This window comes from Cucurbita moschata, unplaced genomic scaffold, assembly GCF_002738365.1.
Source record: "Cucurbita moschata cultivar Rifu unplaced genomic scaffold, Cmos_1.0 Cmo_Scf00021, whole genome shotgun sequence".
Taxonomy (NCBI): Eukaryota; Viridiplantae; Streptophyta; class Magnoliopsida; order Cucurbitales; family Cucurbitaceae; genus Cucurbita; species Cucurbita moschata.
This window is the reverse complement of record NW_019268537.1, coordinates 218,064-245,322: the sequence shown is the minus strand read 5'-3', so window position 1 is coordinate 245,322 and position 27,259 is coordinate 218,064. Positions and strand designations below refer to the sequence as shown.

Genomic DNA, 27,259 nt, shown 5'->3' with positions numbered 1-27,259 from the left:
TTAAGAAACGGATTAAAAAAATGATCAAAAATAAAGAACGAAAACCATAAAAAATCTCAAAATTTAAGCAAATCCATTTGACGAAAACCTAAAATAATTCAGCTGAAAAATACAACTCCGAAAAACATAATGGAAACTCCAATTTGTGAGTCTAAAAGACGCAAAACACAAAAGCTACTATATCTCTAACGTACAGATTAATCAAACAAGCTGAAACCCATGTCGTCGTCAGACTCTTCTGCTGGCTCTTCCTTCTTCTCCTCCACAGCTGCAGCAGCAGCAGGGGCAGCGCCAGAATCAGCAGCAGACACGGCCACAGCGACAGCAAACTTACTAGGATCCTGTACAAGTAAAAAGAACAGCAATTGGTGATTTTGTCATTAGCATTTTAAACCAAGCCAAAGAACATAAAAATGGACAACATACCTCGAGATACTCTTTAACTTTCTCAGCCTGAGGGAAGGAGTAGTCAGTAGCAACTGCAACAGCAAGAAGATTTTTGTATGCATTGATGAGCATGTGTGGTGCAGCAGCCAGAGTTGGGTATGAAACGGCCAAAGACAAGGATGTGACCATGGAAACACCCATTGCAAATTTCTCCAGGAGATCATCCTCAGTCAGATCAAGCACCTCAGGGCTGAAGACAGATCCATTGTCATAAACAGAGAGTACCACAAGACCATACGAGAATGGCCTAATTCCGAGCTTGGCAAGGAGAGCGGCCTCAGAAGATCCAACCTTCTCACCCTTCTTAATAAGTTCCACAGGAGTGATAATTTCGACAGTACCCTTGTTAATCTTAGTTGGGATATTAAGAACCTGCAAGAAGAAGAATTCAAAAGCTCAGAGTCCATTCATAGAAAAGGATTACTAAGTAATCAAATTCACAAACCTGGAAGAAAGAGGTCTGAGATGGATCAAGCCCTGTGTTGCCTGGTGGGACGATGACATCAATGGGAGCAACCAAACCAACACGAGCAGGGGCTCCAACCTGCACAAGTACAGAAAACGTAAGAATGCAAAAAACCAATTCTGGAAAAATGATTACCATTCCTAAATCATTTTAGATAAAAAATGCAAACTGATGACAATAGATGGTCTATGAAATGCTAATACAAACCAGAACCTAAAAAACAACAAGGAAGATATTGCCAAAACAAAAACTGCAACTTCAGCTACATTAGCAACCAAATAATCCGAGACAAGACAGAAAAATGACAGTAAACTTCAAAAAAAGAATACGTTCGCAACTCCCAAGTTCATAATTCCGAAATATCATTGTTTACAAACCAAAGAAGCATGAATAGACATGAACGCACACGAACAGGGTGACAAGAACACATATGTCAAATATAAATTTTTTTAACAATATATACCGTTTTTAAACCAGATAGACATTAAAAATAAATAAGACAAGGATTTATAAAGATAAAAGATCAAGTTCGATGTATTTTACGCTTAAAATATGTATCATTTGACAGAAAGAACATGAAAGTGTGAACGACATTCATAACAAAACGATAATCGATAAACTCGTGAGAGGAAACATTCATTATGTTAGATTTTCATACAACACTAAAAAAATAATACTCAAAATCTCAGAACTAATTTGTTTGTTCTAGTAAACTACAGACCTTGTATTTGGCAACCTCCTCACTGACTTCCTTCAAATCACCCTTGGTGAAGATCAAACCAACGTTTCCCTATTACAACAAACGAAGGTACTGTGTCAAAAGCTTCATTTGCGAAGATAATTAGCAAGCAGGGCCTCGAGAAAAACGATAACAACAAAGTATTGGAAACTCAAACCACAATATAATACCCATTGCAACACTTACCACAAGAAGAGGAAGAAGATTGAGGTAAGCCTTGTTTCCAGTGTTCTCAGCGTGAATCCTCACAGACCGCTTCATCATGGTATTTTTACCCATGAGCACAACAGAGTCACCACGAAGACCCTTCCTAATGTTCTGGAGCTGGTTAGATCCAACATTGTCAGCGGCCACAATCAAGACCTGACTGTACTCATCGAGGAGCTGGCAAAGCTTGGAGTCGTAAGCGACCTTCTTTTCAGCCTTGGTGGGTTTCACAGCCATTGAAATGTGTTTGTGATGAAAATCGAAGATACAACAAAAATGTCTATAAAAGAAAGAAGAGAAGCAAAACCGAGGGCCAAGAAGAAGCTAGTGGCTCTGTCAAGGCGGACAGCGAAGCTATGCCGTCTCTTTAACCTCTGTTGTGCTAAGAAGTTTTTCTAGGGTTTTGGACAACTCCTGGGGAGCTTAGCAGGCTGATGGAAGATGAAAGTGGGCGCTGGTTCGCTTTATATACTTGATTTGGAGGTTTGGGTTTTGATTTAACCTAGATCCGACGGTCAATGTTCATTGTTGGAGGCTTCAATATTTTGGGTCTCGACGCTTAATGGGCTTCTTCATTTTGTACAAAAGCCCACTAAAAGTGGCTTATACTTAAAAGCCCATTAGTAGTGTTTATACCTTGAAGGTTGTCGGCGGAAGATTCATTTGGGCTTTGTACAAAAAGGTTTAGGTTTTAGAGATCGGCCCAAGCCCATTACATTCACCCACCGTCGCCGTTGGCCAGCGAATGTCCAAAGCAGCACCGATCAAGGCGTGTGATGTGTTGCGACAGGTATGTCTAGCTAAAGAACGTTCATCAATTTCAATCCCATGCCTTGATTTTCCAGTAGCACTGGCAACGGCGACGGCATCGGCAAATGGCTTCCGTATATCGTGATCGGACGTCGGAGTTTCGGTCACTGTCGGAGACGCTGAAGAAGATCGGCGTAGCCACAGCCGCCGTCAATTTAGCTCAAAATGAACCATCGGTGTCCACGCCCTCCAGATCGCCGGCTATTTTACGATCGGAATTCAGCAAGAAGGCCTCGCGTATTGGATTGGGAATCCAAGAAACCTCTCAGAAGATTGTGAGGCTTGCTCAGTGTATGCATTTTTCGTTACCCTTCTCGAACTACGATTATAATTTACCACCCTTTGCTGCGAGTATCTTTTCCAGATCTGTTTGGTTCCTGGAATATTTATTAAATGGTTCAGATATGGATGGTTTTCGGGTTGAATTTTTTGTAACTTAGCAATTGGGGTATTGTGAATCTCGTTTCCATTCTTGATGATCCTCCATAAGTGGTGAAATATTTTCGATACGTTTGTTTGTCTGAAATCTTGCTATCTATATAATGAACATTTAAACTCGAGTACTTTGTATTGATCGAAGTATTGTTTTCGCCGAATTTCATTTTTGTTTTGTGATCATGATCCTCAATTACACTGATTTTCTCTATCTTTTGCCTCTTTTCATTTGATCTTATTTAGCTGTAGAGTGAATACTGGTTGAATTAATAAGTGGTTCTTACGACTAATGAAGGCCCTTTTTTTATCACTCTGAACTTTGCAGTGGCAAAAAGATCATCAATGTTTGATGACCCAATCAGGGAAATTCAGGAAATGACTGCTTTGATTAAGAATGATATTACCTCCTTGAATGTAGCTATCACAGATTTGCAAACAATCCAGAACATGGAGATAGCAGAGGGGAATTATTCAGAGGATAGAGTTGTTCATTCAACAGCTGTCTGTGATGACCTGAAGAGCAGACTTATGGGAGCTACAAAACGGCTTCAAGATGTGCTAACTACAAGAACAGAGGTCTGTCTGAAACAAATCGATATAACATGTCCCATGCATACTCAACTTTAGCTTCCTAAATATTTAAGTTTATAATTCTAAGTTCTAATTACAATTTTTTTAAAAAAATTACAGAATATCAAGGCCAATGAGAGCCGGAGACAAATATTTTCTGCAAATGCAACCAGAGAAAGTCCTTTTCAAAATCAAGCCAAAACTGTAACGCAACCTCCACCTTGGTCAAGTAACACATCTGGAAGTGCCCAATCATCTTTGTGAGTATTCATTGAAGTGACATGCAAATATTGCTTCTAATTCAAGAGACGGAATAAATTTTTCTTTTTCTGTTTTCTGATACCTTAGGTTCTTGTGCTTTGTTTTCTTATCAGATTATCATCAAATGGAGCTCAAGCTGGGGGTCAATTGAGGTTTGTTTCATTGCTACTAAGCATGCCCTGTGTTTTTCTTGTTCTTGACGAGCTGGAAAGTCACATACATGGTTGAAATTAGTATTTCAGTCATATATCCATGCAGTTGGTGTTCTTTTTATCTATACATTTGATGCGTAGTAATGATTGGTAAGAAAGTTGCAGGGTTACCACCTTCACCAATATAATACATGCGAGGGATTTTGTCATATTGCTGTACCCAAATATGTTTGCCATCTTAACCTGCATACCAATCATAGACATGATCTTCAAATGGTTTCTTATTGCATTGATTTCAATGCCATCTTTCCTTAACGTCTTTTTAACTTTTTGCAATTTTGTTTATCCTGATGTTGGTTTCCTTTTTGAAAACTGGATCTGGTTGCTTGGTTAATTTTAATTGAAACAGTACAGTAGGTGCAGTGCGGTAGATTAATCTGCTTGTCCATAACTATTTGTATTGTGCCTTGTTAAGTCAGACGAAGGTTAGCTGTTGAGAACACCCCATCACAGCAAATGGAGTTGTCAATGTTACAGCAGATGGTTCCTAGGCAGGAAAATTATTCCCAAAGTCGTGCCGTTGCTCTCCATAATGTGGAATCCACCATTTCAGAACTCAGTGGAATTTTTACACATCTTGCCACAATGGTAGCACATCAAGGAGAACTTGCTATCAGGTATTATGTCCTTGCTTAGCTGTTTCTTGTGGGGAAAACAAAAACCGAATGTTTCTCTGCTTGCTTGGGTATCCGATCTTCACGCCATCGATTACTTCTCATTTATTTGCTAGTCTTCAATCTTGTGCATGTGAAGCCCAACTGAAATTTCCATACTCTGAATTAAGTTTGGTTGTTGGTTGATCATCAGGATTGATGACAATATGGATGAATCATTGGCAAACGTAGAAGGTGCTCGGAGTGCTCTTTTAAGGCATCTTAACCAGATATCATCAAATAGATGGCTTCTTATAAAACTATTTGCCATTTTGATAATCTTCTTGATGCTCTTTATTTTCTTGGCATAAAACATCAGCTCCCAAACCCTACTTCTAACACTTTTGCTGACGGTAATACGTGGCTTTCTCCATCTCCATCTAAGTATACACTTATCATGAGTTTGATTGTGCTATTAGTTGGCCCCCATCTTCTGTAGATTCAAGGCCATTCCTTTTGTTTATGGGGTTCTATAAAGTTGACCGTGTACAAGAACGCAGCAATTTGTTTATATTTCCACACAAAGAAGCATATATACTGTATCGTGAGAGTTTGGATTTGGCATGGTATATCAAATTACTGCTTGGGATTATAAACTCAATCTCTTTGGCCTTATTTTGGATTTGTTTGTGCACATATCAGAATCTATAAAAACATTTTTTTTTTTTTTAGTAAACGCATTTCATTTTTGTCAAAATTAAAATATGTATGACATGATATATATATATATATATTAGATATCATATAATATTGTAAATATTAATGGTTTACCAAATGCAACCATATATTTAGCTTGGAAAACTACAAATACCTTTACTACTTATAAATATAATATCAAATGCATTTTGAACAACTTAGAGCAAAATAAAGAAACGTGTCCACGGCGAAAACAAAAGGAAAAACGAATGTTCTTAAAGAAGGGCCCAACCGGGTTCGAACCGGTGACCTCTTGATCTGCAGTCAAATGCTCTACCACTGAGCTATGGACCCATTTCTGTTAATCTTCTTAAATATTAATTATATATTTTAAATAAAACTAGAAGTACCACTTTATTTACAATGTTCTTTCCCAACTCGAGTACTAAAGCGTGGTATGATAACACGTATTTAATAATGTTAATATTAATTTTCAAATTTAAAATTATATGTTTTGAAAATTTTGTATTAATGTAGATTAAATTTGTAATCCAAAAGATGTTGGGACTATTAATAACATTGGAATGACATGTTCAAATGTCTAAATATGTTATAAAAATAATTTAATGATAAATAATTTTTTCTGTATAAGGATACAGTTGAAAAGTTATAAAGATTCAAGCTAAATTTAAGAATCGAATAAAGGATCATCAGGCATCAACGAGAAAATTAAAAAAAAAAAAAAAACTAAATTTAAGAATCGAATAAAGGATCATCAGGCATCAACGAGAAAATTTAAAAAAAAAAAAAAAAAAAGTTATAACATGTAGAACATCCTTTGTAGTATTGTGTTCATAGTGTATTAATTAATTTAGGAGATACAATTTATTCAATAAATCTCAGCCCAGCATGAACACAGAATTTAAGTTCAAAACCAGAAGGTTCTTAGGGTATGCAGAATTTACAATTGGGTATATACAACATACAGTAATCAAACATCTTCGCCCTCCTCGCTTCCACCAGCATCTGCTTCATGACTCCCCCACAGCCTGCTTTCATCAGCTCCCACAACCTTGACCCTGCTCAAACTATAAGTATGTCTCAAATTCCTAAAAGAAAGTGCCAAATGATTTCTCTGGGTACTGACCTCTCAAGTACAAATTTCCCCTCCTTGTATTTCTGGCTCTTTTCATGGGCAGTCTCCTGAAAGAAAGCATAGGAATGAATGAATGAATGAGTGAATAGAGGAGACGTAAGAAGCAAAAACAGTTTGATGTTCTTACATATTTCCATCCCACGATTGATCCACACCCCACACAGAATAGATCAGCTACTGTATGCATCCCTGTCATCATCAATCTCTCTTCTATCTTCCCCAACCACACATTTACCCTGCCATAAACTTTCACAATCACAACCTACTCTGTCACAATTGGGTAAGGATTCATTCATTGATATAGTTTTTGTAACTACAGAATGGATGGAATTCCAGTAAAACCACTCTCCTAAGTAATCCCATGGAACCCATGAGTTCTGTTATGAAATATTAACCTCTGTATGCAACAAAGATAAAGCCCGTGGATCAATGACAGAAGCAGTAATACAGACACCCCTCTTGGAAGTGTCAAATTCTTAGGATCTGTTTGACTTATAGGTTAGAAATCAAATGTTTGGTAACCAGAGCTATGAGTTTGCTACCCCCCTTATAAAGTTCTGATCAATCCAATCCAATCCAATCCAATCCAATCCAAGCATATGAAAAGTACCTTTTGTATTATTATATACTGAGTTTTACATATTATAAACCCACAACCCAAACATGGGGTACACAAAGGCAGTTGGGGGAGGGGATTTGTTAATCAGTTCCAATCTCTAAAATGAAGGACTTACACCTTATTGAAGAGGTAAGCTTTCCCATGCCTGCAGTGGAAGGACTGAATAGAACAACATAAACAGTACATGAAGTCAGAATGGCAAAACATCCGAATCCAGAAGAACAAGTAATATGTAAACTCAAAACAAATGAAGGCAGGTACAAAAAGAACACAGGTAAACCTTGGAAATGATATCGTGGTAAAGAGCAAGATGGGTCCGGCAGTACTTGCAGCTATAGATCTGCCCTTCCAGATTCACCACAAACAATCTCCCCATAGCTCTAAAGCCTAAGCTTCCCACAGATTGTGTGGGAAAGCAATCAAAGCAGAACCCAGAATGAGAAATCGAAAAAGATTAGGCAGAAGGGTCAGCCAGAGGACTGAAGAATCAATGGTAGCTTCTGGATCTTCTTTCTGGGTTTTGTGTTCTTCTGTACTCGATTCCAATGTAAAAGGGGGCTTTGTGGATTGTGAGTGAAGAAGGAGATAATTTTGTAACACTACATTCCAAAAACATCCAATCCTCGAAAATATATATATATATATATATTTAAATTAATTAACATAAGCATTTATATTTATTTATGTTTTATCATATAAATTCAATCTAGCGTTAAAAATAAAAAGTTTTTTTTGAATGTGTACTAGCAAGAATAATAAATGTGAATCTTTTAAAGGGTGTGTCTTTTCAAAAATGTTCGTTTTAGAAAATATAAATGGGCCACAATTTGATTGGGCTTGTTGGGCTAAATAAAAGAACCGTGATTAAATTTTATTATTTAAATTATTTGCACATATATTATTACAAATATCAAATACATCGCCATTATTGAAACATAGAGAAAGAGAGAGATTGGGAAAAGTTATATAAATAAAAATAAAAATAAATATTAAAATAAAGGTGAAAACCCCATCATGTCCACATGTTTCCATCTCAATCCCTTTGTCCTCTTAAAGACAGAAAGTGATGGTCATGTGGCTTCCAACATCACATATTATATTATATTATATTATATTATATTATATATATATATATATGATTAATCTTCCATTTCCTCCCAACTTCCCCCTTAATCCCAACATAATCTCCTTTCTAATTCCCCTTTGATATCTCTCTCCAGATCTTAAATTATGTTTTATGTTTTCTATTCACAAACCAATCCAAACATCCATTATATTACACAACGTTAGGGTTTCTATATCTCTCCTTAGTCCGCTAATTAATCAAACTTTGTCGACCAACTTTAGATCTCATCATTTTCCATTCGTTTAAACATGTTAAATTTAATTCAATGATCTTTCACATCGTGTCGTGTTAAGTTTACATTGTACATTCAACTTCAAACCACACGTTATATGAAAATGAATGATTTTGTCAATAATGTTGGGAAGAAAAAGAGTGGTGTGCAGTTTATGACATGTTTTTTTTTTTTTTTTTTCATTAAACATTTGTTGATGTATTATTTTTTGATAAAATAAAAAAGAAGGTAAAATATAGGATGTGGATGACGTAAGAAATAAAGAATTAAAAGGGGAAGAAAATAAAAAAGATAAAATAAGGGGAGTGGGGGGCGGGGGGCACACGTGCAGTGCAGGTGTGACAGGAGTGAAGAAAGAGGGGAGGGCACTGGAAAGTGTTAAATACGAAAGGAAAGACATAAACATACGCATGTTGGTAAAATATTGAATGACGTTGATGTGTATCGCTGAAACCTTATTCAGTTACACACGCGTGCTTCACACCTCCTGTCTCCTACCCTCTCCACTTTTATTATTATTATTATTCTATTTAAAATAGAATTTAATTACATAATTACCTAAAATGAATTGAACTATATAAACCCAATGAAGGGGTGTGTGATAATAAATTAGATGGGAAAGAATAAATAATTTTGGTCCCATTTACAGAGGGAATAAATGTTTTTGCCACAAGATTTTATGAAAGATTTTGTGGTCCTTTTTATTTATTTATTTTGTTTATCAATTCTACCTTTACACCACATGCTACAAATTCTAACCACCATTTTTTACCAAACAAATAAGTCTAAACTTTACAAATTATACTAAATTAGCTCCAACATTTCTAAGTTCATGTTTAATTATAAATTTATTGTGGTTTTACTTTTTATTTATTGTACTAAAAAACGAAGAAAAAAAAAAGAATAAAATTAAAATAATTATTAAGTGTATTAAAACGAGGACATTTTTGTGTCGGCAAGATGCAACATACAATTGAATTATGAGTGTCCCACGTTGGCGAAAGGAAAGGTAGTGTAAGAGCTACCTATCTAATTGTCCTCCTACTTTATATTATAATTCTGATGTCAAGTTCCTATATAAGGAATGAAATTTATATGATTTTAATCCTTTTATTTTTGGGTTCAATTTTTGTTTTATTTATTTTATAACAATAATAATACAAACAAACAAAATGTTTGGAAATTTCTCAAATTTATGAAAACGTTTGAGTATTAGCTTATGGAGTGAGATAATTTTGGGTGAACTAATATTTCTGAAATAATTGTATTGCAAAATCAAATATTTATATATTTATCATATTCCCAACCACCTTAGCTAATCTTTTGAGATTGACCCTACTTCATTATTGTTATATTTTTATTTTTATTTTTATTGTTTTAGTTGGGAATAATTAAATGATGAATATCTAGGAATATGCAAACAAATAGTTCTAAAATAAAACCTATAATTTCCACCTACTTATATACATAAAAAAAAAAGCTTCTAAATCAGGATATGCATAATTTAATCCTATTTTTTCTTCAAATTATTCTACAAAAAAAATTAAATAATAATAAAACTCCTCTGCCAAAGGATAAAAGGGTACTTTTATTATTATTATTATTTATATAAAATTCTTTAATTTAAAAATTAGATGAAAAACTTAAAAAATAAATTTTTACATGGGCAGCCTACGTCTCGTAGGTTGACTTGGAAATTCAGCACAAGCCATTCGTGTTGGCAGAGGGACTTCGTTCTTTCAAATGGATTGAGAGCTTTTTGGATTGTTGAGTATTCAAATCTCTCTAATGCAACCGTGTGTTGAGGAATGAGTTTAGAAAGTTGGTATATCTATTAGAATGTGAAAAACTTAAAAGGACGATAACTATCTTAGATCGCCCTCCAACCCAAAGAATGGTAGAATTTAAGGAGGTAATTTGTATTGACTTGGAATATTAAAAAAAAAATAAATTAAAAGGGTATCTTTGAGAGAGAGAGAGAGAGGAGAGAGATGGGGGGATGGTAGGGCATGTACCCTAAGCTAGAAGACAATGCGACTCCCATAAGAGCACGGACCCGTACCAACCAATATATTGGTAAGGATTGGTGGGTCAATTTTTATGGGGTTTTCGTTTTAATGCCTCGACTTTTTTTTTATGTCAATTTGATGAATTATTGAATATGGTTGTAGTTCACTATCAATGTATATGTCACCATACCAAACCCTTTACCAATTTAACCATCTTTTTTAACTTCTAGTAAATTTACTTGTTAGTTACTAATAGAGGCAGTAAGTAATTCTAGTCTTATCAAAATAACATTACGAACATAATGGACCAACCTAGTACCTATGGTTCCGTGTCATCCATGTCTTTTTAAAAAAATTAATTACTTAATTCATTTCTTTCTTTTTTCTTTTTCAATAATAAACCCTTTATTCCTTTACCAATTTGAGGCATTCTTGGCATATATAATATTGTCTTCAATTTTGCGTTTGGTTTCATTCAAAAGATGTAAAGTAACATTACATTTTAATTGTCTCGTGTTAGTTCATGAGAATAGTTTTTAGTATTATAAACGAAAAGTAAGTAATGTAATAATGTCGCAGGAGATATAAGAGAAGGTCGAAGTACATAAATACTGAATTCAAATTCCGAATGTGAGACATAAGTGGTTACCGTTTCATACTCTTCTACTGTGAACGTAAAACAAAATTTGGTGAGTAGAATAAGGTGGAGGGAAATGCATTGAATATGTATGGAGAGAGTATTTTGAAAGGCGATAATGATGAAGAAGAAACGAAGGATGCCAAAAGAATGCTCCAATGGAGGTATAACAGAGGGCAGAGAGAGGATATAAGGTCTGTCAAAATGGAGCAGAATCTGTATTCATGAAGTTTGTAGGGTTCACAATAGGCTTCCCCCATTAGGCCTGCACATTCCTATAAACCATACAAACAGAATTACAATAAACAAGGATAATCCTCAAAAGAAGTGTTTGAATACAGAGCATCACCTACCACTAAATACATGCATAAACATGTGATCATAATAATTTAATCAACCCTTTCATTCCTTCATTGATTTATTTATTTCTTTCTTTTGTTTGGGTGAGAAGAAAGAAAGTTTGATGTTTCTCCAATTGGGGGAAACCATGTGATTGAACATGACATAAATCAACCTCTATCATTGCATCCCACTCCTCTTCTAACTTTTTCTTTTCATCTTCTTCCACTTTTAAAGCTAATCAACTTAAACATGGCGCAGTTGATTAAGAAGTTCGAAATTAGACAAAAGAATAAAAGAAAAAAAAAGAAAGAATTAGACAAAAGGTGTCAGATAAAAAAGAAAATCCGACATTCATTTTCCCTCTGGAAGGAAAAAAAAAGAACCTTTTTTTGCTCTCTCTTCTTTTTCTTCCTTATTTCTTACTCCTCTGTTTATCAGTAATACCACCCGTGTGCCTCTGTCTCATCCCCCATTTCCCCCCTTGAAAACAACAATTCCCCACCTTCTCTCTCTAAAAATCCCCCTTTTTTATTTATACCCCTCCATGTCTCCCAATTTCCTCTAAACCCCATTTCCCCCAATTCTATTTCAATTCAGTCCCCATGGCCTTTTTCTTTTTTCTCCTCTTCTTTTCCTCTGTTTTCGCCTCTTCTCTGTTTCTCTTTCTCTTTCTCCGCCCGGCGAGATTCCGGCGTGTCAGGCTGCCACCGGGGACACTCGGCCTTCCCTTCATCGGAGAGTCTCTTCAACTCATCTCCGCTTACAAGACCGAGAACCCCGAACCCTTCATCGACGAGCGTGTCCGACGATTCGGACCGGTTTTTACAACCCACGTGTTTGGAGAGCCGACGGTTTTCTCGGCGGATTGGGAGACGAACCGGTTCATTCTTCAGAATGAGGAGAAGCTTTTCGAGTGCAGCTACCCGGGTTCGATTTCCAACCTGCTTGGGAAGCACTCTTTGTTGGTGATGAAAGGGAGTTTACATAAGAGAATGCATTCTTTGACTATGAGCTTCGGGAATTCTTCCATTATTAGGGATCATCTTTTGGTCGATGTGGACCGGTTGATTCGCCTCAATTTGGAGTCTTGGACCGGCCGGATCTTCCTCATGGAGGAGGCTAAGAAGGTACCCACAAAACCACTCCACCCTCTCAAATTCCATTCTTTTATTATTAAAAAAAAAATATAGAAAAAGAAAAATTATGATTATTAAAACGAACCAACTCCAAAACATAACAGGTCAGTTCACGTTAGCAGATTCATTCCTTTGGTCTGCTCATTCGTCGGGGGCCTCCCAAGAAATTCCATGGCGCACGTTAGCAACAAACACACAAACAAAAAAGAAAAAGAAAAAAAATAAAAATAAAAATAAAAATTTGCAGTACAGATCATGCAAACTTTTTTAATTATTGTTTCGGCCGTTGTTTTAATTATTATGTTTGTGTTGTTGTAAATTAAAAATAATATATTTTATTTTATTTTAAAAAAAAATTCAGATAACGTTTGAGTTAGCAGTGAAGCAATTGATGAGCTTTGATCGGTGTGAATGGACTCAAAATCTGATGAAAGAATACCTTCTTGTCATCGAAGGCTTTTTTACCGTCCCTTTCCCTCTCTTCTCCTCTACTTACCGTCGAGCCATCCAGGTAAATCTTTTTCACCTTTTTCAAATTTACCCACTCTTTTAACTAAATAAATAAATAAATAATCTAAACTTACAAAATTTGGAGGGTTAGGCACGTGAGAAAGTGGCGGAGCAATTGGGGACGGTGGTGCGGCAGCGGAGGAAAGAGAGCAAGGAGGGAGAGAGGAAGAAGGACATGCTTGGAGCGCTCCTCGCCGGAGAAGACGCCCTCTCCGACGACCAAATAGTCGATTTCTTATTGGCTCTACTGGTCGCTGGATATGAAACCACGTCAACCACCATGACCCTCGCCGTCAAGTTTCTCACCGAGACGCCGCTGGCTTTGGCCCAATTACAGGTACTTTCCGGCCACCATTTTTTTTATTTTCGTTTCGTTTCTCTAGGGAAAAAGTAATAATCCGATTGTGGGGCTGAAAACTGCAAAATCAATCGTTTTTTTCTTTTCTTTCTCTCACTCTCAACCTCATATCCATTATCGCAAATTCCCTTTTTTTTTTTTTTAATTAGTATATGTTTAATGATTTATATTAATTTTATAGGAAAAAAATAATGAATTTTTTATACCCATCTACTCATAATTTAATTTTTAATATATATATATATATATATGTAATAAGTTAAATTGAGACGTATGAAAAGATAATTAATAGTTTTAAGTACTTAATTTGATTGGTAGTTTTGTAAATGAGTAAATAAGCATTAAAAAGAAATAGGAATATATGAAAATAAATAGAAGTCTAGATTCCTCCCTAACTCCATAAAATTCTCGAACCCTAGATCCTACTTGGATATTTAATTATTATTTAGTTTCTCTCTCTTCTTTTTATTTTTAATTAAAAAAAGCAAAATTCAGAATTTTATAATTTACTTTCTCCCTCTCCTGCTTTCTACTTCTGAAATCTTTGAACACTCTCAGATTTCAAAAATAGGAAATAAAAAATTGAAATTTCATGCTTTTAAATAGAAGGATACATTTGTTTATCATATTTTTTAAAATATTTATTTACAATATTAAAAAAATATGCTGCCACACATTCATATCTTTTATTTTATTTTCTTATGAAACTAAAAAACAAGTCTCGAGTGGAAATTTGGAGAGTAATTTTTGAGGAGTAAAAAAGAAAAAAAGAAAAAAAAACTTAACTTTTAGTGGGTTTTGACTTTTTCTAAAAGAAGTAATTTTGTAGCAATGCTTTTGAAAGAGAAAGAGGAGGAGGAGGAGTTTCAATTAATTTTATTATTTATTTTTTTAAAAAAAGGGTGAAAAAGTGAAAGTGAAGATAAGGGAAGGTAAGTACATTACATTACATTACAATACATTACTTTACTTTACTTTGCATTACATAAAGAGTAAAAAAGCTTACACACTCCCCTTCTCCCCTTTTTACCCATTGGACATTATTATTCCCTCATTTCTTTTTCTTTTTTTTTTTTAAAATACTTTTATTATTATTTTAAAAACTACATTTCACAGACCTTCCAAACTAAAAATTTATCAAAATACAATAATACAAAAGCAAATGAAATGATGTATCTCAATTTAGAAAAATAAATAAAAAATAAAAACAAAAGCCAAGAGAGGCACAGCCAGCTCTGTGCTGTTTTTCTTCTTTTTCTCTGAGCACGCTTTGAAGTTTGACCACTCTGTTCTGTCTGTGGAAATCACCAAAATACCCTTCCTTTACGTGGGGATGATCCTATCTCTCTTGGTGTGGGCTCCCTACAACAAGCTCTACACCACTCAACGTGGAACTGGATCAGACCGTCCAAAATCATACCTAGGATTGCCATCTCGCTTTCCCTGTCTCTGCGCCTCACGTGCCCTTTTACTTCTTTAACCCTTTTCCTCTTTACTACTCAAAACACTGTTATGGTGGACAGGAAGAGCACCACCAAATCAAAGCAAGGAACAAGCAATCACACCAACGCCTTCAATGGAATGATTACAAGTCCATGCCTTTCACCCAATGTGTGAGTCTCCACCCGTACCTTTTCAAATCTTTCTTTTCTCTTTCGTTCATGCCTTCCTCTTTTTTCTTCTACTTAAAAGGTTGTCAATGAAACATTACGAGTTGCCAACATCATCAGCGGCGTGTTTAGGAGGGCAATCACCGACGTAAATATCAAAGGTAACCAACTACTTTACTTCTATCATATTCATTCAAATTTTTAATATTTTAGTCCACCATCTAAACTAAATAAATATTGATCCAGGGTATACAATTCCAAAGGGATGGAAGGTTTTTGCGTCATTTCGTGCAGTACATTTGGACCATGATCACTTCAAAGATGCTCGCTCTTTTAACCCATGGAGATGGCAAAAGGTACAATCTACAAACAATCTAATCAACAACATCTCTCCTTCCTCCTCTCAATACTCAAATCCTAACTTCTATGCAACCCAACCCACCAGACTAGCTCCGGCTCCACCACGCTTAATGCTTTTACGCCCTTCGGAGGAGGTCCCAGACTATGCCCTGGTTATGAGCTTGCCAGAGTCGAGCTCTCTGTTTTCCTTCATCATCTCGTCACTCAATTCAGGTTATATTCATCTCTCCCTGCCTTCAATCAAAATACACTTTCAACATGCAACTCTACTAACTAATAATCAATCCGCATTTCAGTTGGGTTCCAGCAGAAGATGATAAGTTGGTATTTTTCCCAACAACAAGAACACAGAAGCGCTATCCTATCTATGTGACGCGGAAGAATGACACTACACACTCATCCACCACACACATTAAGGGAGGCGAGGCGAGTCGAGTCGAGTCAGGTTTCAATATGTAGAGGGGAGTCTAATGTTTCTCTTCATCTTGTATGAATAAGATTATATGCTAAATTAATAAGTTTTGATTAAATACACACAATATGGAGCTACTCAAGTAGTACAAGCCAATGAATTGCCAATACAAAAATTATATATATATATCACTTCTCTCGGCCCCTTCTCCAAGAGTACCAATTTTTGTAGCCAATCAAACACTGGCTTCTTCTACCCACCCACCCACATATCTTCTGCCCAGAGGTTCTCCAGGCTTCAAAATTCAGATGATTTGACTTGAGTCTGCAGTTTTTGGGGTCTGACACAGTCTTCTTTACAGTATTAGTCAGAGACGTCAATTGCAACACCATTTATACATTCAAATACAGAGAAAAGATATGAGTATCAGTATCCGTTCCTCTCCTTGCTTTTTATGGCAGATTCAACTAGCTTAACCTTTTTAGTGTTCTCAGCGTTGAGGAGGGAGAGTTTCTCAAGCGATGATTTGAGTTGGGAGATCTGAGAGCCTTGAACATATGTGCTTCTCCTGTACATTTTCTGTTGTTGATTCACTCCATTGTTGTTGTTCTTTGAAGAATTTTTAAACCTCCTTAGTCTTGCAGTTACTGTATCCATTGAAATACGCAAAGCGTCCAACTCAACGCCTGTAAAGTGGTCTGGAGGCAACAAAGAATATCTATCACTTTGTTTAAAACTAAAAAGCAATTATCATGTGAAAATTTGTCAACCCTTCACCCTCAACATAGTTCAGCTGCCTATATCTTTTTGATTACTCAAAGTACAGCAGGACTAAGAACGGTGATACGTGACAGCGTTGCACTATCAAAAGGAGAGCAACAAGTCAATTTTCAACTGAACAGAACTTGATTAATTTGGCTCTGCCCCAACTAAAACTATGCGTGTCTAGAAGAACTAGTTACATATTTCACTTAAAAAGTAAAATGTTTAACTACGTAACCAACCCGTTTGAAAACATCGAAAAGTTTTTTTAATTGGCTTAAAACTACTTTTCTTTGTTCCAAAATTCATATCAAATCACTTTATTTAGTCTAAGAAATCAACCAATCAAACAAATTGAAGTACTGAAGTGAGAATTTATTACCAAGTGTAGATTTAAACTCTCTTTCTGCTTTGGACAACGGCTTTTTGTGAGCTCCTGGCAAGTTCTTCAACCGATGTATCCGCTCTTCCAGAACATTGTGCAGTTTGATAGCACTTTCTATCCTGTCGTCCAATACTTGCTGTTTACCCTCTACTTTTAAGAGCTTTTGTTGTGCCTCTCTTAAACGAGTTTGCTGATCGTCATTTAATCTCTTCAACCTGGGCCCATGCTGCTTGAGCTCATAGTACACCTACATGGGGGAAGTAGAAGAGAGGAAGGATAGGGGAAGTTTAGATGTTACACATAAGGAGCGCTAAACTAACTAAATTATCTACAGTAGTTGATAAACACTTCATAGTTCTGCAGTAAATTGCAATTACCGAGTGTGCATACTCCACATAATTTTCATGGAAGAGCTTGAAATACTGATGAAGCATGGACCGACCTTCAATGGAATCGGCAGTCACAGAACGCATATTTGATGATGACTGAGGAAGGAGAACTACCTTAGGTCCGCCAAGAAGATCTTTGCTTATAATTTCAGATCTTTCGCTTTCACTTTTCTCCCCTGTCACTGCTGCAGCTGATTGTCCCTCATTTAGGAAATTGCTAACCTGAACTGGGACTAGAAGGTTCCAAGTCTTCATCTCTAGGACAATGCATTCTTGAGAAAAGGTGACTCCCACAATCCAAGAGTATCCAAATGAATCAGATAACGAGGCAAAACCACAAAGTGGAAATGGGTTGGAGGTGTCTCCCTGGCAGCAGGTATTCAGAACAGAATGCACAGAGGGAGTTCTCATTATCGGGTCCTGTCCTCTGCTTTGACTTGTGAATGGAAGAAAATGCAATATAATCGAGTCTATACCTCCATTGTGAAGAGCAAAAATTCTTTGATCCATAAGTTTATCAACAAACATCGTTATAAGAGAATCTCTCTCCATTTTTTTTGGAAGGGCCAGATCTACTATAGCCAGTCTCAGCAAAGGGGGTGGAAGCCCCAACCAAACTGTATGATCAAGTGGTTGATCAAGCTTCACCTTTGAGAGCTTCCCTGTAATCAATTCGCATATCATACCAAGACCAAGAATATTGTCATTCGGATCAACACGTACACGTGGAGAACTACCAACGTTCCAGACAGGTTGAACTTCATCTGCAAGGGCATCTATCTGCAGTTGCCCACCACTCCATGCTGTCACGAGAACTGAGTCTTTACTGATTAGATTATACAGCAAACTTACTGCACCTCCTTCACATTCTGCACCTTTAATTGATATATCTTCTTCATTTCCATTATTACATGCTCTCCACAAAGGCCCCTGGAAGAACATGTGATATGAAGATTAAGGATTCCAAGACCCGGTACTGAGAGTATACTGCAACCCATGCACATGCCATACAACTAAACTTTTGATAATGACACACATATATATAGTGGCCAACTCCCAACTGCATGCATTGAAAATGTCTCATAATTCATACCTGCAATGCAATTGACGCATCAAATAAAGCACAAGGATGGGCAACTATCACTGACATATCTCCTCCATCTGGTGCTCGAACTAAATTTGGAAAAGTTTCTTCCAACCAAGAAATTGCAAGACTAGAATTACTGACAGCCGTTGGATTGGCTGATTTTAGCCCAGAAGACTGAGCATCATTGTAAATCTCCAATATAGATTCCCACACGTAAACACTGTTGAGGACAAAACAATCCCTTAGAGATGGTAACGTATATAGTTCTATAAGAAACTAGAAGGCGCTAATCAGAACTTTTAGTAGGCTGCAGTGGAGGGAGATTTTCTTGGTGCATTCCACCCATTATTTATTACTCCATATTGGGAAAACTGTCCTCTCTGAATCTCACCTCGACCCACTTTCAAAGGACAAAATATTTGAAGAATGAAAACCAAAGAAATAAGTCTGTCTCTGATAATTCTAATTGAATATTCATGATCCAAAGTCGATACCTTTTAAATGGAACAACTGGGCAGAGGATGTAAATTGAACCATCACTGAATAAAACAAACACCTGCAGATATAGTGTGTAAGCTTTTTTATAATCATAATGTTGATCCTTGGGCTGTTTCACAGAGGAATCTTAGCCACCCACCAAGTTGTAAAAAAGAAAGCAAGAGTTTTTCATGCATTGAGAAGTAGTACTAACATCACGACCTTACTTGAACAGGATATGTTCTATAAGTTGTACAATTGTGTCAAAGTAGTATTACATCAGATTTCAGATCCTACACATTAGGGTTACTCAAATATTCTTAATGCCTACAAGTCAATACATAGCAATATATAAAAATGTAATCTGGCTTGAGATTACTGATTCTTGAAGCACAGTGGAGCACCAAACGGACAGCACAGAAAGTTATATGTGGATATTCCTAAAATGTCCCAAAAAATAGGTTTGATCTTTTAGGTCATGTTTTTTTCTTGGTAGAAGAACTTTTAATTTATGTGAAACCACAACATGGAAGAAATCATCGAAAAATTAGAACGCTCAAATTAAATATCTGGGCAAGAAAAAAAGGGAAAGATACTAAGATAAGTTTTCATCACTATAAAGAGAAAACGTTCTATCATCGAAATTTCAAATCTCCAGTTAATGAACTTACACTGAACTTGTCCCACAAGTGATCTCCCCCAAATGAAAAACCAACCGGACAGATTGAAGTGGCATTATTAGATTGACCAGGTTCCACTGGCTGTATATAATATTCTTGCTCTGGTTGCACAATATCCGAAGACAGATTGAAAAGCCTGAAAGGAAAAGACGTTAAACAAAAAAGCACCCAGATCAGATGTTGAGGAAAGGAAATTTTTTGAAGGAATTGGATTGTTTTGGTTAATCGACCAGCACGTTGGAGCAAACCTAGACAAATTACTAATCTGTGCGAGGGGAAGATAAGCAGCATCCATCTCTCCTTCTCATTATTGAACCGTTCATAAGCCTCAAGAAAAAACAATTATGAACAAAATTCTACTTTCCTTCCTAGTTGACTAGCAGCAACAAGATTTTGTAAGCGCTCATGGAGAACATGAAATAAAAACAAGATTAGCCAAAAGAAATCAGCAATAACACTAAAAAGAAATTAAATGTTTTTTTTCTATAAGCTAGCCCACAAGAAATCAAGGGTGCATATAATTTCTTTATTCAGGAAACGTAATAACCTGAAAACAGAATCAGATGAAAGGATTCCAAGGTGGAAGTTGCTATATGGGTGCCAAGAAACTTGAAGCGTGCGTATGACATCATGACCACCATAGTAGATTTGCGGACCAACTCTAACAGTCCTGTAAGAAAATTAGAAGACTCTTTCAGGAAGAACAAGGTGGAAAACATGTTATGACATCCTTTATACATAAAAATGGAAAACAAACGAATAAAACGTATGAATATTTTGCAATTTAACATAAACAAAAGCTACAATTGATGGAAATCAAACTTGAATCATTAACTCAGCTGTTAGCTCTTCCTCACCTACAGATGATAGTGTTGTTATCTCTGGTAGAACTGTGACCGTAGAGGTGCATTATGCACAACCCACCAGGACCCACAAGGGCCAATGCCGATCCATTCTTATTGATAGAAATCTTATGCACCACAAAGTCGAGCTGTACATCGGGTTGCAGCACCTATTCAAAGCAATTGAGATTATGAAGAAAGACTAGAAAAATGGGAGAAAACATGATACAGAACCTTTCAGAACAAAAGGGTTTGCCCTACAAATTCTCAAGTCTGCTCTCTTTCTAACACTTGTTACAGAACTATAACATATCTCTTCACAAAGAGGAAAGTAGAACTGACTTTAGAGGGGGAAGCGGCGAGGACGGAGGTGGGTTCGGGTTCTCCGAGGCGGATGGAAATCCGGTGCAAGCAGAGTTTGGTGGAGTCCCAGAAATAGAGACGAGAGGCACCATCCCAGGCCAGAAGATTTCTGAGAGGCGGAGCAGCAGAACCGCCATAGTCGACGGCGGAGGGAGTGAAAACGGGGTGAGTCGTGAGAGGAACCCAATCGACGTCTAGTTTGGGGATTAGAGATCGACGCGGATCAGAATCAGCTTCGTTCAGGTCGAAATTGTACCTCATTGTCGTTTGGGAATGTTAATACCGCCAATTTTGCTTTCGATTCCGGTGAGTGCTCTGTTCGTCTCAGTAACCTCTATTTTTCGTTCTGGAGGGGTGTCTGCTTTAAACGGCGTCGTTCTGGTTCATGTACTTTCAAAATATTAACCTTAGTTTATAAAGAAAAATTGGAACTCGACACTACGGGTACTTTCCAGTCCCAAGTAATAATACAATTTTTCAAAATATCATTAAAATATCTTTTTATTTGCTTATTTATATATCGTTAAAATTTCATATATATATATATATATTTTTTAACTCAGCTAATATATTATTTCTTTTACTATTTAATCATATAAAATTAATTAATTAAAATAAATTAAGTTCCATTCTATCTTGATAATTATGAATTATGAGTTATTCCTAAGGCATGTCCATGAATGTAATCATGAGTTATTCGTAATCACATCAAAGTTATCATGATAATTATATCTTATAGTTTGTTTATGATACCGTTAGAAGTTAAGTTATTTTTGGATCAATAAGAGAGTAGGCCTCATTATTCAAGTTCCAAAATTAGGTTTGGAGAAGATTATTTATCTAAAGAAATAATATAATTATATTTTGTGAAACTTATATCTTCACCTCCCTGTTTGGTACTATTTGGTTAAATTCGTATAATGTTGTTTGGTACTATTTGGTTAAATTCGTATAATGTTGTTTGGTACTATTTGGTTAAATTCGTATAATGTTAGGATTATTGAATTGGGTATGCATGCCACTCTTAGACTGTTTTATATAATAAATAATCCAATATTGAAAATAAAAAATTATTATTATCAAGTAATAAATTTGAAGTTGCATAAATTCCAACCAAGAAACACAAAGTCTATCTTATATTTGATTAAATGCCTTTAAACAAAACCAACATCTTTAGTTGGATTCAAACTTGCATCCAGTTCCTTTCTGACCATTCTTCTGTCATAAATTCAAACTAAAGTTAAAGCTTGAAAAAAATATGCAGAAATCAAACTGAAATATTCAACAAAGTACAAAAGATCATAATAGTATGTAGCGAGATGATAGCGAAAGAATCGAGAGAAGGTCGGACTCGGAAGCTGAATATCATAAGATCACAAGGCCTTTTACCATTTTTATTTGTACTGATCCAAACTATACATTTTACATCAGATAAATTCGACCGCTAAATATGAGGCAAAATTGTATGTTTCTATAGTGTATATTCATACTAACACAATCAAATAATTTACAGATGTTAGTTAGCTTTGCACCACCTCCTGAATCTCCAAATCCAACCAAAAAATCTGTATCACAAAGAAATACGCGGAAATTAGATCTCAATCAGAGTTACTAACATTCTTGACAAATGCAGACTGTGTTTTCATATGATGAAGAAGAATTTTGATATCCTCACCTGAAACCTGAAGACCGGGCGAAACAAGTTCAATGGAAACAAGTTCTGATGAACTGTGATGGTGTTTTACTTCACCCATTCCTTTTGAAGAATCTTTTGGTGCCTGGGGAAACCGCTCTTGCAAGCAGAAACCTGCAACGGAAGACAAAAAAAAAAAAAAAAAAATCAGGAATAAAATAAAGATTTGGTAGACAATTTGAATTGGAGGAGAAACCAAAGAAAAAAGTCATAATATGGTATCGATATTTCATTGACTTAGTCAAGAAGTTGAAATCCACCATTTCTTGTTAATAAAGTATTAGGTAAATATGAAGTGAAGTTATTGACTTTCTAGAATACGTTTATCAAACTCGATTTCTCTTCTAAAATCAAGAAGCTTCCTTGTTCATTCCTGGAAGATTCCATGGTTTCTTTCTGACTTTCCTAAACAGCCATCATTATTTTGGTGAAAGGAAATTACTTGATCATCACTTAGTTCTTGAAAATTCAATGTGTAATAGATGAAAATCTACTGTTCAAAACTAGTTTTTGCAGTTTTTTTGAAACAAGGATGAAAGAAAACAAGAACGAGGTTTGGTAGTGTGCAAAAGGATTGATATTAGGCTAAAATTGTTCTCAGAGGCAAAACATCGAACACTTACCGCTTCAATATCAATCTTGTAAACCAGGAGCTTTCTCCTCTCTCTGCAACTCGTCCTATACGCCACAGCAACATGGGCAACAGCCAAAAGCAGAGAGCACATAAACAAAGCCACCTCCATGCCTCGACCAACATCCAACAAGCCACTACCAAACACAAACCAAGCCTTGAACGAGACAAACACCAAGGAAATCACAGAACAAAACGTGGTGATCCCCAAATACGGCCCTCGCGAGAGCCTCGGCCCATCGCAAAAGCTATAAACACCTACACACCCAAACACACAGAACAATCAAATCAAATCAAAACTTAAGTCCACCAGGTAGATGAGTGATCTAAAGTAGAACTTACAGAAAATGATGGCGGATCTTAGGAGGGAAATGAGAGGGATATCGACGAGGGAGGATCTAAAATCGTAGTTTGTGAGATGAGAAGGAAGGGATTTGAGGGAAAAGGAGTAAGGGTAAAGAGAAGCAGAGAGAAGAGCAGAGGGAAGAAGGGCATCGGCGATGACGAGAAGAACAGGGGCGGACAAAAGGAGAAGGGAAATCAACATGGTGATTAAGAAGAAAAGGGTTTTGATTCCTCTCCATAAACGCTTGGATTTCTCTTCTTTTGAGAAACCCATTTTGAGTGAATTGGGATTCATTGGATTCCTAGTGCTCTGGCGTGCTCTGTTCTTGCTGTTGTTGTGGTGGATTATGAGGAGTTGCCCATTTTTAAGCTCATCAAACGAGAAGGGCCGCAAATGATTTTGTTGACTCCAAGTCTGCGCACTATGAGGGCCATCACAAAACTCTCTCTCTTCTCTCTAACCCAACGACAATACCTAAATACCTCGGGTCACATTTTTAACTTTCCTTATTAATTAATTGAATAAATAACAAAATAAAATCAATTTAAATGGAATGAAAACTTCAAATTGTTTGTGCTTAAAATAATAAAATAATATATATATTTTAAACATGAATATGAGTAGATGGCGGGACCGACTTGATTTTGAGGCATGTGATCACATGGAGCAATTTTTGTCATTGGTATTTTAATATTTTAATTTAATTTTAATACTATATTTCAGGTTGGGGCATTGGTTGGATTCCTTTTTCTGGTTGGATTAATAAATAATTTTAATTAATCTAAAATTAAATACTTTCTACCATCCTCATTATTTATTTATTTATTTATGAGAGCTTTAATTTTCCTTATGTTGTTTCAAATATTCCCTCCTAACACTTTCTCTATTTGGTTGTATTTTATTATTAGTTTGGACATTGTTTAATTAAATCTATAGGGTTTGAAGAAATAAATGTGGTATAATTTTCACATTAAATTTACTAGTTAGTTTAAATGAACAAAGATATGGCAAAAATTTGATATGTTTTGTTTTGTCTATCCCTTAGTAATTAATTATAAAAAGTATAAAAGACTTATTCATATTTTAAGGGTTCTTTCTTAAATTATAAAATTTAATATATGAATGGTGATATTTTTAAAAATTCAAAATCTACGTATACAAAATTATAATTTTAAGATTCGGTTAAGTTCAATTTTGATTTAAATATAATTTTATAATTTTAAAAGTTCAAAAAAAACAAAAAAAAAATTAGAACAATGTATATATATATATAGTGATTGAAGTCGGAGGTGAATCTATATTTTATTTTTTAGTTTTAGAATAAAGATCCAAATTTTGATTTTGACCCTATGTTGATGGTCCATAGTTTTAGGGCATTGTATGGCTAGAGCCTCTATGTGTCGATTAGGTCGAGTTACATGATCCTGATTTAAGAAAGGTTATGAGCGAGTGACCCACTTAAAAAAAATTGGTCTCTTGATTTTTTTATATTTTACTCTAGGTAAGCCTATCTAATCCGATAGGAGAAATTTCTCGGTGAATATTTTAAATACTTGCCATTAAAAAAAAGCAGGTAAGTGCAAAGGTGTGATGCAAGATGGATAGAAAGGGTTGTTAGTTGATCTATGGGTCGACTTTTAAACTTTATGACATCGAAGTTGCAGATCCATTGTGGTTTTGAATGTTTTGTTTATATTTTGTAATTTAATCTTTTAAAAGGAAAATATTTTACTATATTAATTTTTAAAGTCTTGATTTTAAATATTATCCTACCAAGGTGTTATTGCGTAATTTAAATGAATTAAAGCCCTTAAAAGCTTTATGAAAAAAGTAGCAAAAAAAAAAAAAGATAAAAGGGAGACAACATTGGTAAGACAGGTGATATTTGTTGGGACTTGGAGAGTGGTTGGCTGGGTTAGGTACTATGATCCATTTTAAAGCATTTCAATTTGGTTTATATTCTTATCTAAACCAATCCAATCACTTACACATTATACCAAATGGAAATCTCAGTCCCAAAAGATTCCACATATTTAACTACTTTTACTATTAACTAATTAAAAAAAAAAAACATCAAAATTTACTATTAATGTATATATATCCATTCATATACGTCACTTAGGCATATTGACACAAATCCACCTCATCCCCATTCATTTTTATTTTATTTTATTTTTTAATTTATTAAATTAAACTAAACAAGTTCCCAACGTCAGCATCAATATTATAAAAACTACAAATGAGTACGGATTTTAAAGTTTATTTAATTAAAAAATGAGTTTTGAATTATTATGAATTTAAAAATATTAAATATCTTCAAATGAGTTAGATCATTGCGTTTGTCATAAAATTTGAGGAATTAAGATTGATAATATCTTTCATAAACAAAACCCACAATCTTTTTTAGCCTTTAAATTTGAAAAAAAAAATCATAATTATTATTTCTATATTTCTTTATATTTTTTAAAAGCAAGATGGGATGGTAAAGAAAAACTAGGGGGGTTTGACAAATATTTTGGCAGTCAAAGAAGAACGCATGAAGCTTGCAACACATGATAGCAGCCCTTTTTTGGTTTTGAATTTCAAGGTTGAGTTATTTTAAATTAATCATAGAAATAAATAAAAGATGAAAGGAATATAATTGATTTGGAAAATGTGACGTGTCATGAAGGTACAATAACCACATGCCACATGGAAATTAAATCACCCTATAAGTTAGCTGATAGGTTCATTTAATAAACAACAAAATAAAACCAAAGCCAAAAGACATATCCACGTGGCTTGCCCATGACAACATCAAGCCCTACCTTCGCTCACAAGGTAGGGGACTTTATCATGTGGTCACACACGTACATAAAAGATTCATCCTCCTTTTCCCTTTCACATCTTTACGTGTATCTTCATTTCTAGCCTTCTTTTTGCTTAAAATCCTTCCCACTTTCTACAACAACACCAAACCATATCTCTAATACACGTTTTGTCCTTTTCAATCTTTAATGGTTTTTTCTCTATAATATTACGATCGAAATAAATCCTTCCTGTTCTACTTAGCTCATTTTTCTATTGCTCGAGTGTCGTGTCTAAACTTCAATTGACTCTATATATGATTCGCGGCTCCTAGTTTAGTTCTTTCAACTATATTTAGATCTATACACTGTTTGAGTATCGTGCATGTATAAATGATAATTTCCATACCCTTTGAGCCTAAACTTTTTTTAATTTCATACCCTACTTTGTATACTAATAAACAGAGTTTTTCAACTTTTCAAATTTAGTTAAAATTAACCAAAATAGTTTTTCCATTCTAATTATTATTTTTTTTCGTATAACAAATGGTTGGAACCAAAATGAGCCCAACTACTGCGATTAAGGCCCAATCATAAATACGGCCCAAGGTTCAAGCCCACGCTATGCTGATCCATTGGGCTGCGGATTCTTCTAGTGGGTAGTCTCCAGCTCCCGTTGAAGAATTTGGGGGTCAACGACATCAATTATAATTAATTGTGCATTTTAGTTATTGGAAAAAAATGGAAATACGTAATATTTCAATATTAAATTAAATTTTCTAAATTACTAAAATAAAAATGTAAACTAATAAAATTATGACATAATCTTAGCATAAGAGATAATCGGAGAAATTATAAGACTGTGTACTTCGAAA

General features: G+C 35.3%; 6 protein-coding genes and 1 non-coding gene across 7 annotated transcripts; 2 read left to right on the top strand and 5 right to left on the bottom strand.

Annotated features, from left to right (window-relative positions):
* Window positions 1–29: 29 nt before the first annotated feature.
* LOC111458814 (60S acidic ribosomal protein P0) lies at window positions 30–2,311 on the bottom strand. The gene is made up of 5 exons (XM_023101636.1): window positions 1,839–2,311; window positions 1,635–1,703; window positions 893–991; window positions 427–819; window positions 30–341 (listed from the first exon to the last, which is right to left on the bottom strand). Exons 1-5 carry the CDS (start codon window positions 2,094–2,096, stop codon window positions 198–200), a joined length of 963 nt encoding a protein of 320 aa, XP_022957404.1. The 5' UTR covers window positions 2,097–2,311; the 3' UTR covers window positions 30–197.
* A 306-nt stretch (window positions 2,312–2,617) lies between these two features.
* On the top strand, window positions 2,618–5,401 carry LOC111458812 (syntaxin-31). Its single transcript, XM_023101633.1, has 6 exons — window positions 2,618–2,960; window positions 3,430–3,680; window positions 3,795–3,934; window positions 4,049–4,087; window positions 4,567–4,764; window positions 4,955–5,401. The coding sequence occupies exons 1-6, from the start codon at window positions 2,735–2,737 to the stop codon at window positions 5,109–5,111; spliced, it is 1,011 nt and encodes a 336-aa protein (XP_022957401.1). The 5' UTR covers window positions 2,618–2,734; the 3' UTR covers window positions 5,112–5,401.
* Window positions 5,402–5,718: 317 nt separating this feature from the next.
* TRNAC-GCA lies at window positions 5,719–5,790 on the bottom strand. The gene has a single exon. It is a non-coding gene; the product is annotated as a tRNA-Cys (tRNA).
* Window positions 5,791–6,302: 512 nt separating this feature from the next.
* Window positions 6,303–7,829, bottom strand: LOC111458348 (protein yippee-like). The gene is made up of 5 exons (XM_023100945.1): window positions 7,492–7,829; window positions 7,327–7,370; window positions 6,720–6,828; window positions 6,584–6,639; window positions 6,303–6,515 (listed from the first exon to the last, which is right to left on the bottom strand). Exons 1-5 carry the CDS (start codon window positions 7,585–7,587, stop codon window positions 6,428–6,430), a joined length of 393 nt encoding a protein of 130 aa, XP_022956713.1. The 5' UTR covers window positions 7,588–7,829; the 3' UTR covers window positions 6,303–6,427.
* A 4,202-nt stretch (window positions 7,830–12,031) lies between these two features.
* LOC111458347 (cytochrome P450 90A1) lies at window positions 12,032–16,125 on the top strand. The gene is made up of 8 exons (XM_023100944.1): window positions 12,032–12,684; window positions 13,055–13,204; window positions 13,295–13,540; window positions 15,085–15,174; window positions 15,254–15,332; window positions 15,418–15,527; window positions 15,617–15,744; window positions 15,828–16,125. Exons 1-8 carry the CDS (start codon window positions 12,160–12,162, stop codon window positions 15,988–15,990), a joined length of 1,491 nt encoding a protein of 496 aa, XP_022956712.1. The 5' UTR covers window positions 12,032–12,159; the 3' UTR covers window positions 15,991–16,125.
* LOC111458346 (nuclear pore complex protein NUP88-like) lies at window positions 16,087–21,298 on the bottom strand. Its single transcript, XM_023100943.1, has 9 exons — window positions 20,908–21,298; window positions 20,581–20,735; window positions 20,271–20,393; window positions 19,715–19,859; window positions 19,061–19,122; window positions 18,573–18,786; window positions 17,468–18,409; window positions 17,088–17,337; window positions 16,087–16,641 (listed from the first exon to the last, which is right to left on the bottom strand). The coding sequence occupies exons 1-9, from the start codon at window positions 21,187–21,189 to the stop codon at window positions 16,370–16,372; spliced, it is 2,445 nt and encodes an 814-aa protein (XP_022956711.1). The 5' UTR covers window positions 21,190–21,298; the 3' UTR covers window positions 16,087–16,369.
* A 969-nt stretch (window positions 21,299–22,267) lies between these two features.
* LOC111458203 lies at window positions 22,268–24,058 on the bottom strand. The gene is made up of 4 exons (XM_023100713.1): window positions 23,595–24,058; window positions 23,245–23,510; window positions 22,604–22,735; window positions 22,268–22,493 (listed from the first exon to the last, which is right to left on the bottom strand). Exons 1-3 carry the CDS (start codon window positions 23,890–23,892, stop codon window positions 22,670–22,672), a joined length of 630 nt encoding a protein of 209 aa, XP_022956481.1. The 5' UTR covers window positions 23,893–24,058; the 3' UTR covers window positions 22,268–22,493; window positions 22,604–22,669.
* Between the last annotated feature and the right edge of the window lie 3,201 nt (window positions 24,059–27,259).

Excerpts from the sequence above, each read along its gene's own strand:
- LOC111458814 (XM_023101636.1), bottom strand. The coding sequence starts at position 2,096 with ATGGCTGTGAAACCCACCAAGGCTGAAAAGAAGGTCGCTTACGACTCC. Across the intron at positions 1,704-1,838 it reads ATCTTCTTCCTCTTCTTGTG|GGAAACGTTGGTTTGATCTT; the intron begins GTAAGTGTTGCA and ends TTGTTGTAATAG. Across the intron at positions 820-892 it reads CTCAGACCTCTTTCTTCCAG|GTTCTTAATATCCCAACTAA; the intron begins GTTTGTGAATTT and ends TTCTTCTTGCAG.
- LOC111458812 (XM_023101633.1), top strand. The coding sequence starts at position 2,735 with ATGGCTTCCGTATATCGTGATCGGACGTCGGAGTTTCGGTCACTGTCG. Across the intron at positions 2,961-3,429 it reads GATTGTGAGGCTTGCTCAGT|TGGCAAAAAGATCATCAATG; the intron begins GTATGCATTTTT and ends TGAACTTTGCAG. Across the intron at positions 4,088-4,566 it reads CAAGCTGGGGGTCAATTGAG|ACGAAGGTTAGCTGTTGAGA; the intron begins GTTTGTTTCATT and ends TTGTTAAGTCAG.
- LOC111458348 (XM_023100945.1), bottom strand. The coding sequence starts at position 7,587 with ATGGGGAGATTGTTTGTGGTGAATCTGGAAGGGCAGATCTATAGCTGC. Across the intron at positions 7,371-7,491 it reads ACCACGATATCATTTCCAAG|TCCTTCCACTGCAGGCATGG; the intron begins GTTTACCTGTGT and ends TGTTCTATTCAG. Across the intron at positions 6,829-7,326 it reads GCTTACCTCTTCAATAAGGT|GGTAAATGTGTGGTTGGGGA; the intron begins GTAAGTCCTTCA and ends AGTTTATGGCAG.
- LOC111458347 (XM_023100944.1), top strand. The coding sequence starts at position 12,160 with ATGGCCTTTTTCTTTTTTCTCCTCTTCTTTTCCTCTGTTTTCGCCTCT. Across the intron at positions 13,541-15,084 it reads TGGCTTTGGCCCAATTACAG|GAAGAGCACCACCAAATCAA; the intron begins GTACTTTCCGGC and ends TATGGTGGACAG. Across the intron at positions 15,333-15,417 it reads CACCGACGTAAATATCAAAG|GGTATACAATTCCAAAGGGA; the intron begins GTAACCAACTAC and ends ATATTGATCCAG.
- LOC111458346 (XM_023100943.1), bottom strand. The coding sequence starts at position 21,189 with ATGAGGTACAATTTCGACCTGAACGAAGCTGATTCTGATCCGCGTCGA. Across the intron at positions 20,394-20,580 it reads AACAACACTATCATCTGTAG|GACTGTTAGAGTTGGTCCGC; the intron begins GTGAGGAAGAGC and ends ATTTTCTTACAG. Across the intron at positions 18,787-19,060 it reads CCAGTTGTTCCATTTAAAAG|TGTTTACGTGTGGGAATCTA; the intron begins GTATCGACTTTG and ends TGTCCTCAACAG.
- LOC111458203 (XM_023100713.1), bottom strand. The coding sequence starts at position 23,892 with ATGAATCCCAATTCACTCAAAATGGGTTTCTCAAAAGAAGAGAAATCC. Across the intron at positions 23,511-23,594 it reads AAGATCCGCCATCATTTTCT|GTGTTTATAGCTTTTGCGAT; the intron begins GTAAGTTCTACT and ends TTGGGTGTGTAG. Across the intron at positions 22,736-23,244 it reads ACAAGATTGATATTGAAGCG|GTTTCTGCTTGCAAGAGCGG; the intron begins GTAAGTGTTCGA and ends CTTCCGTTGCAG.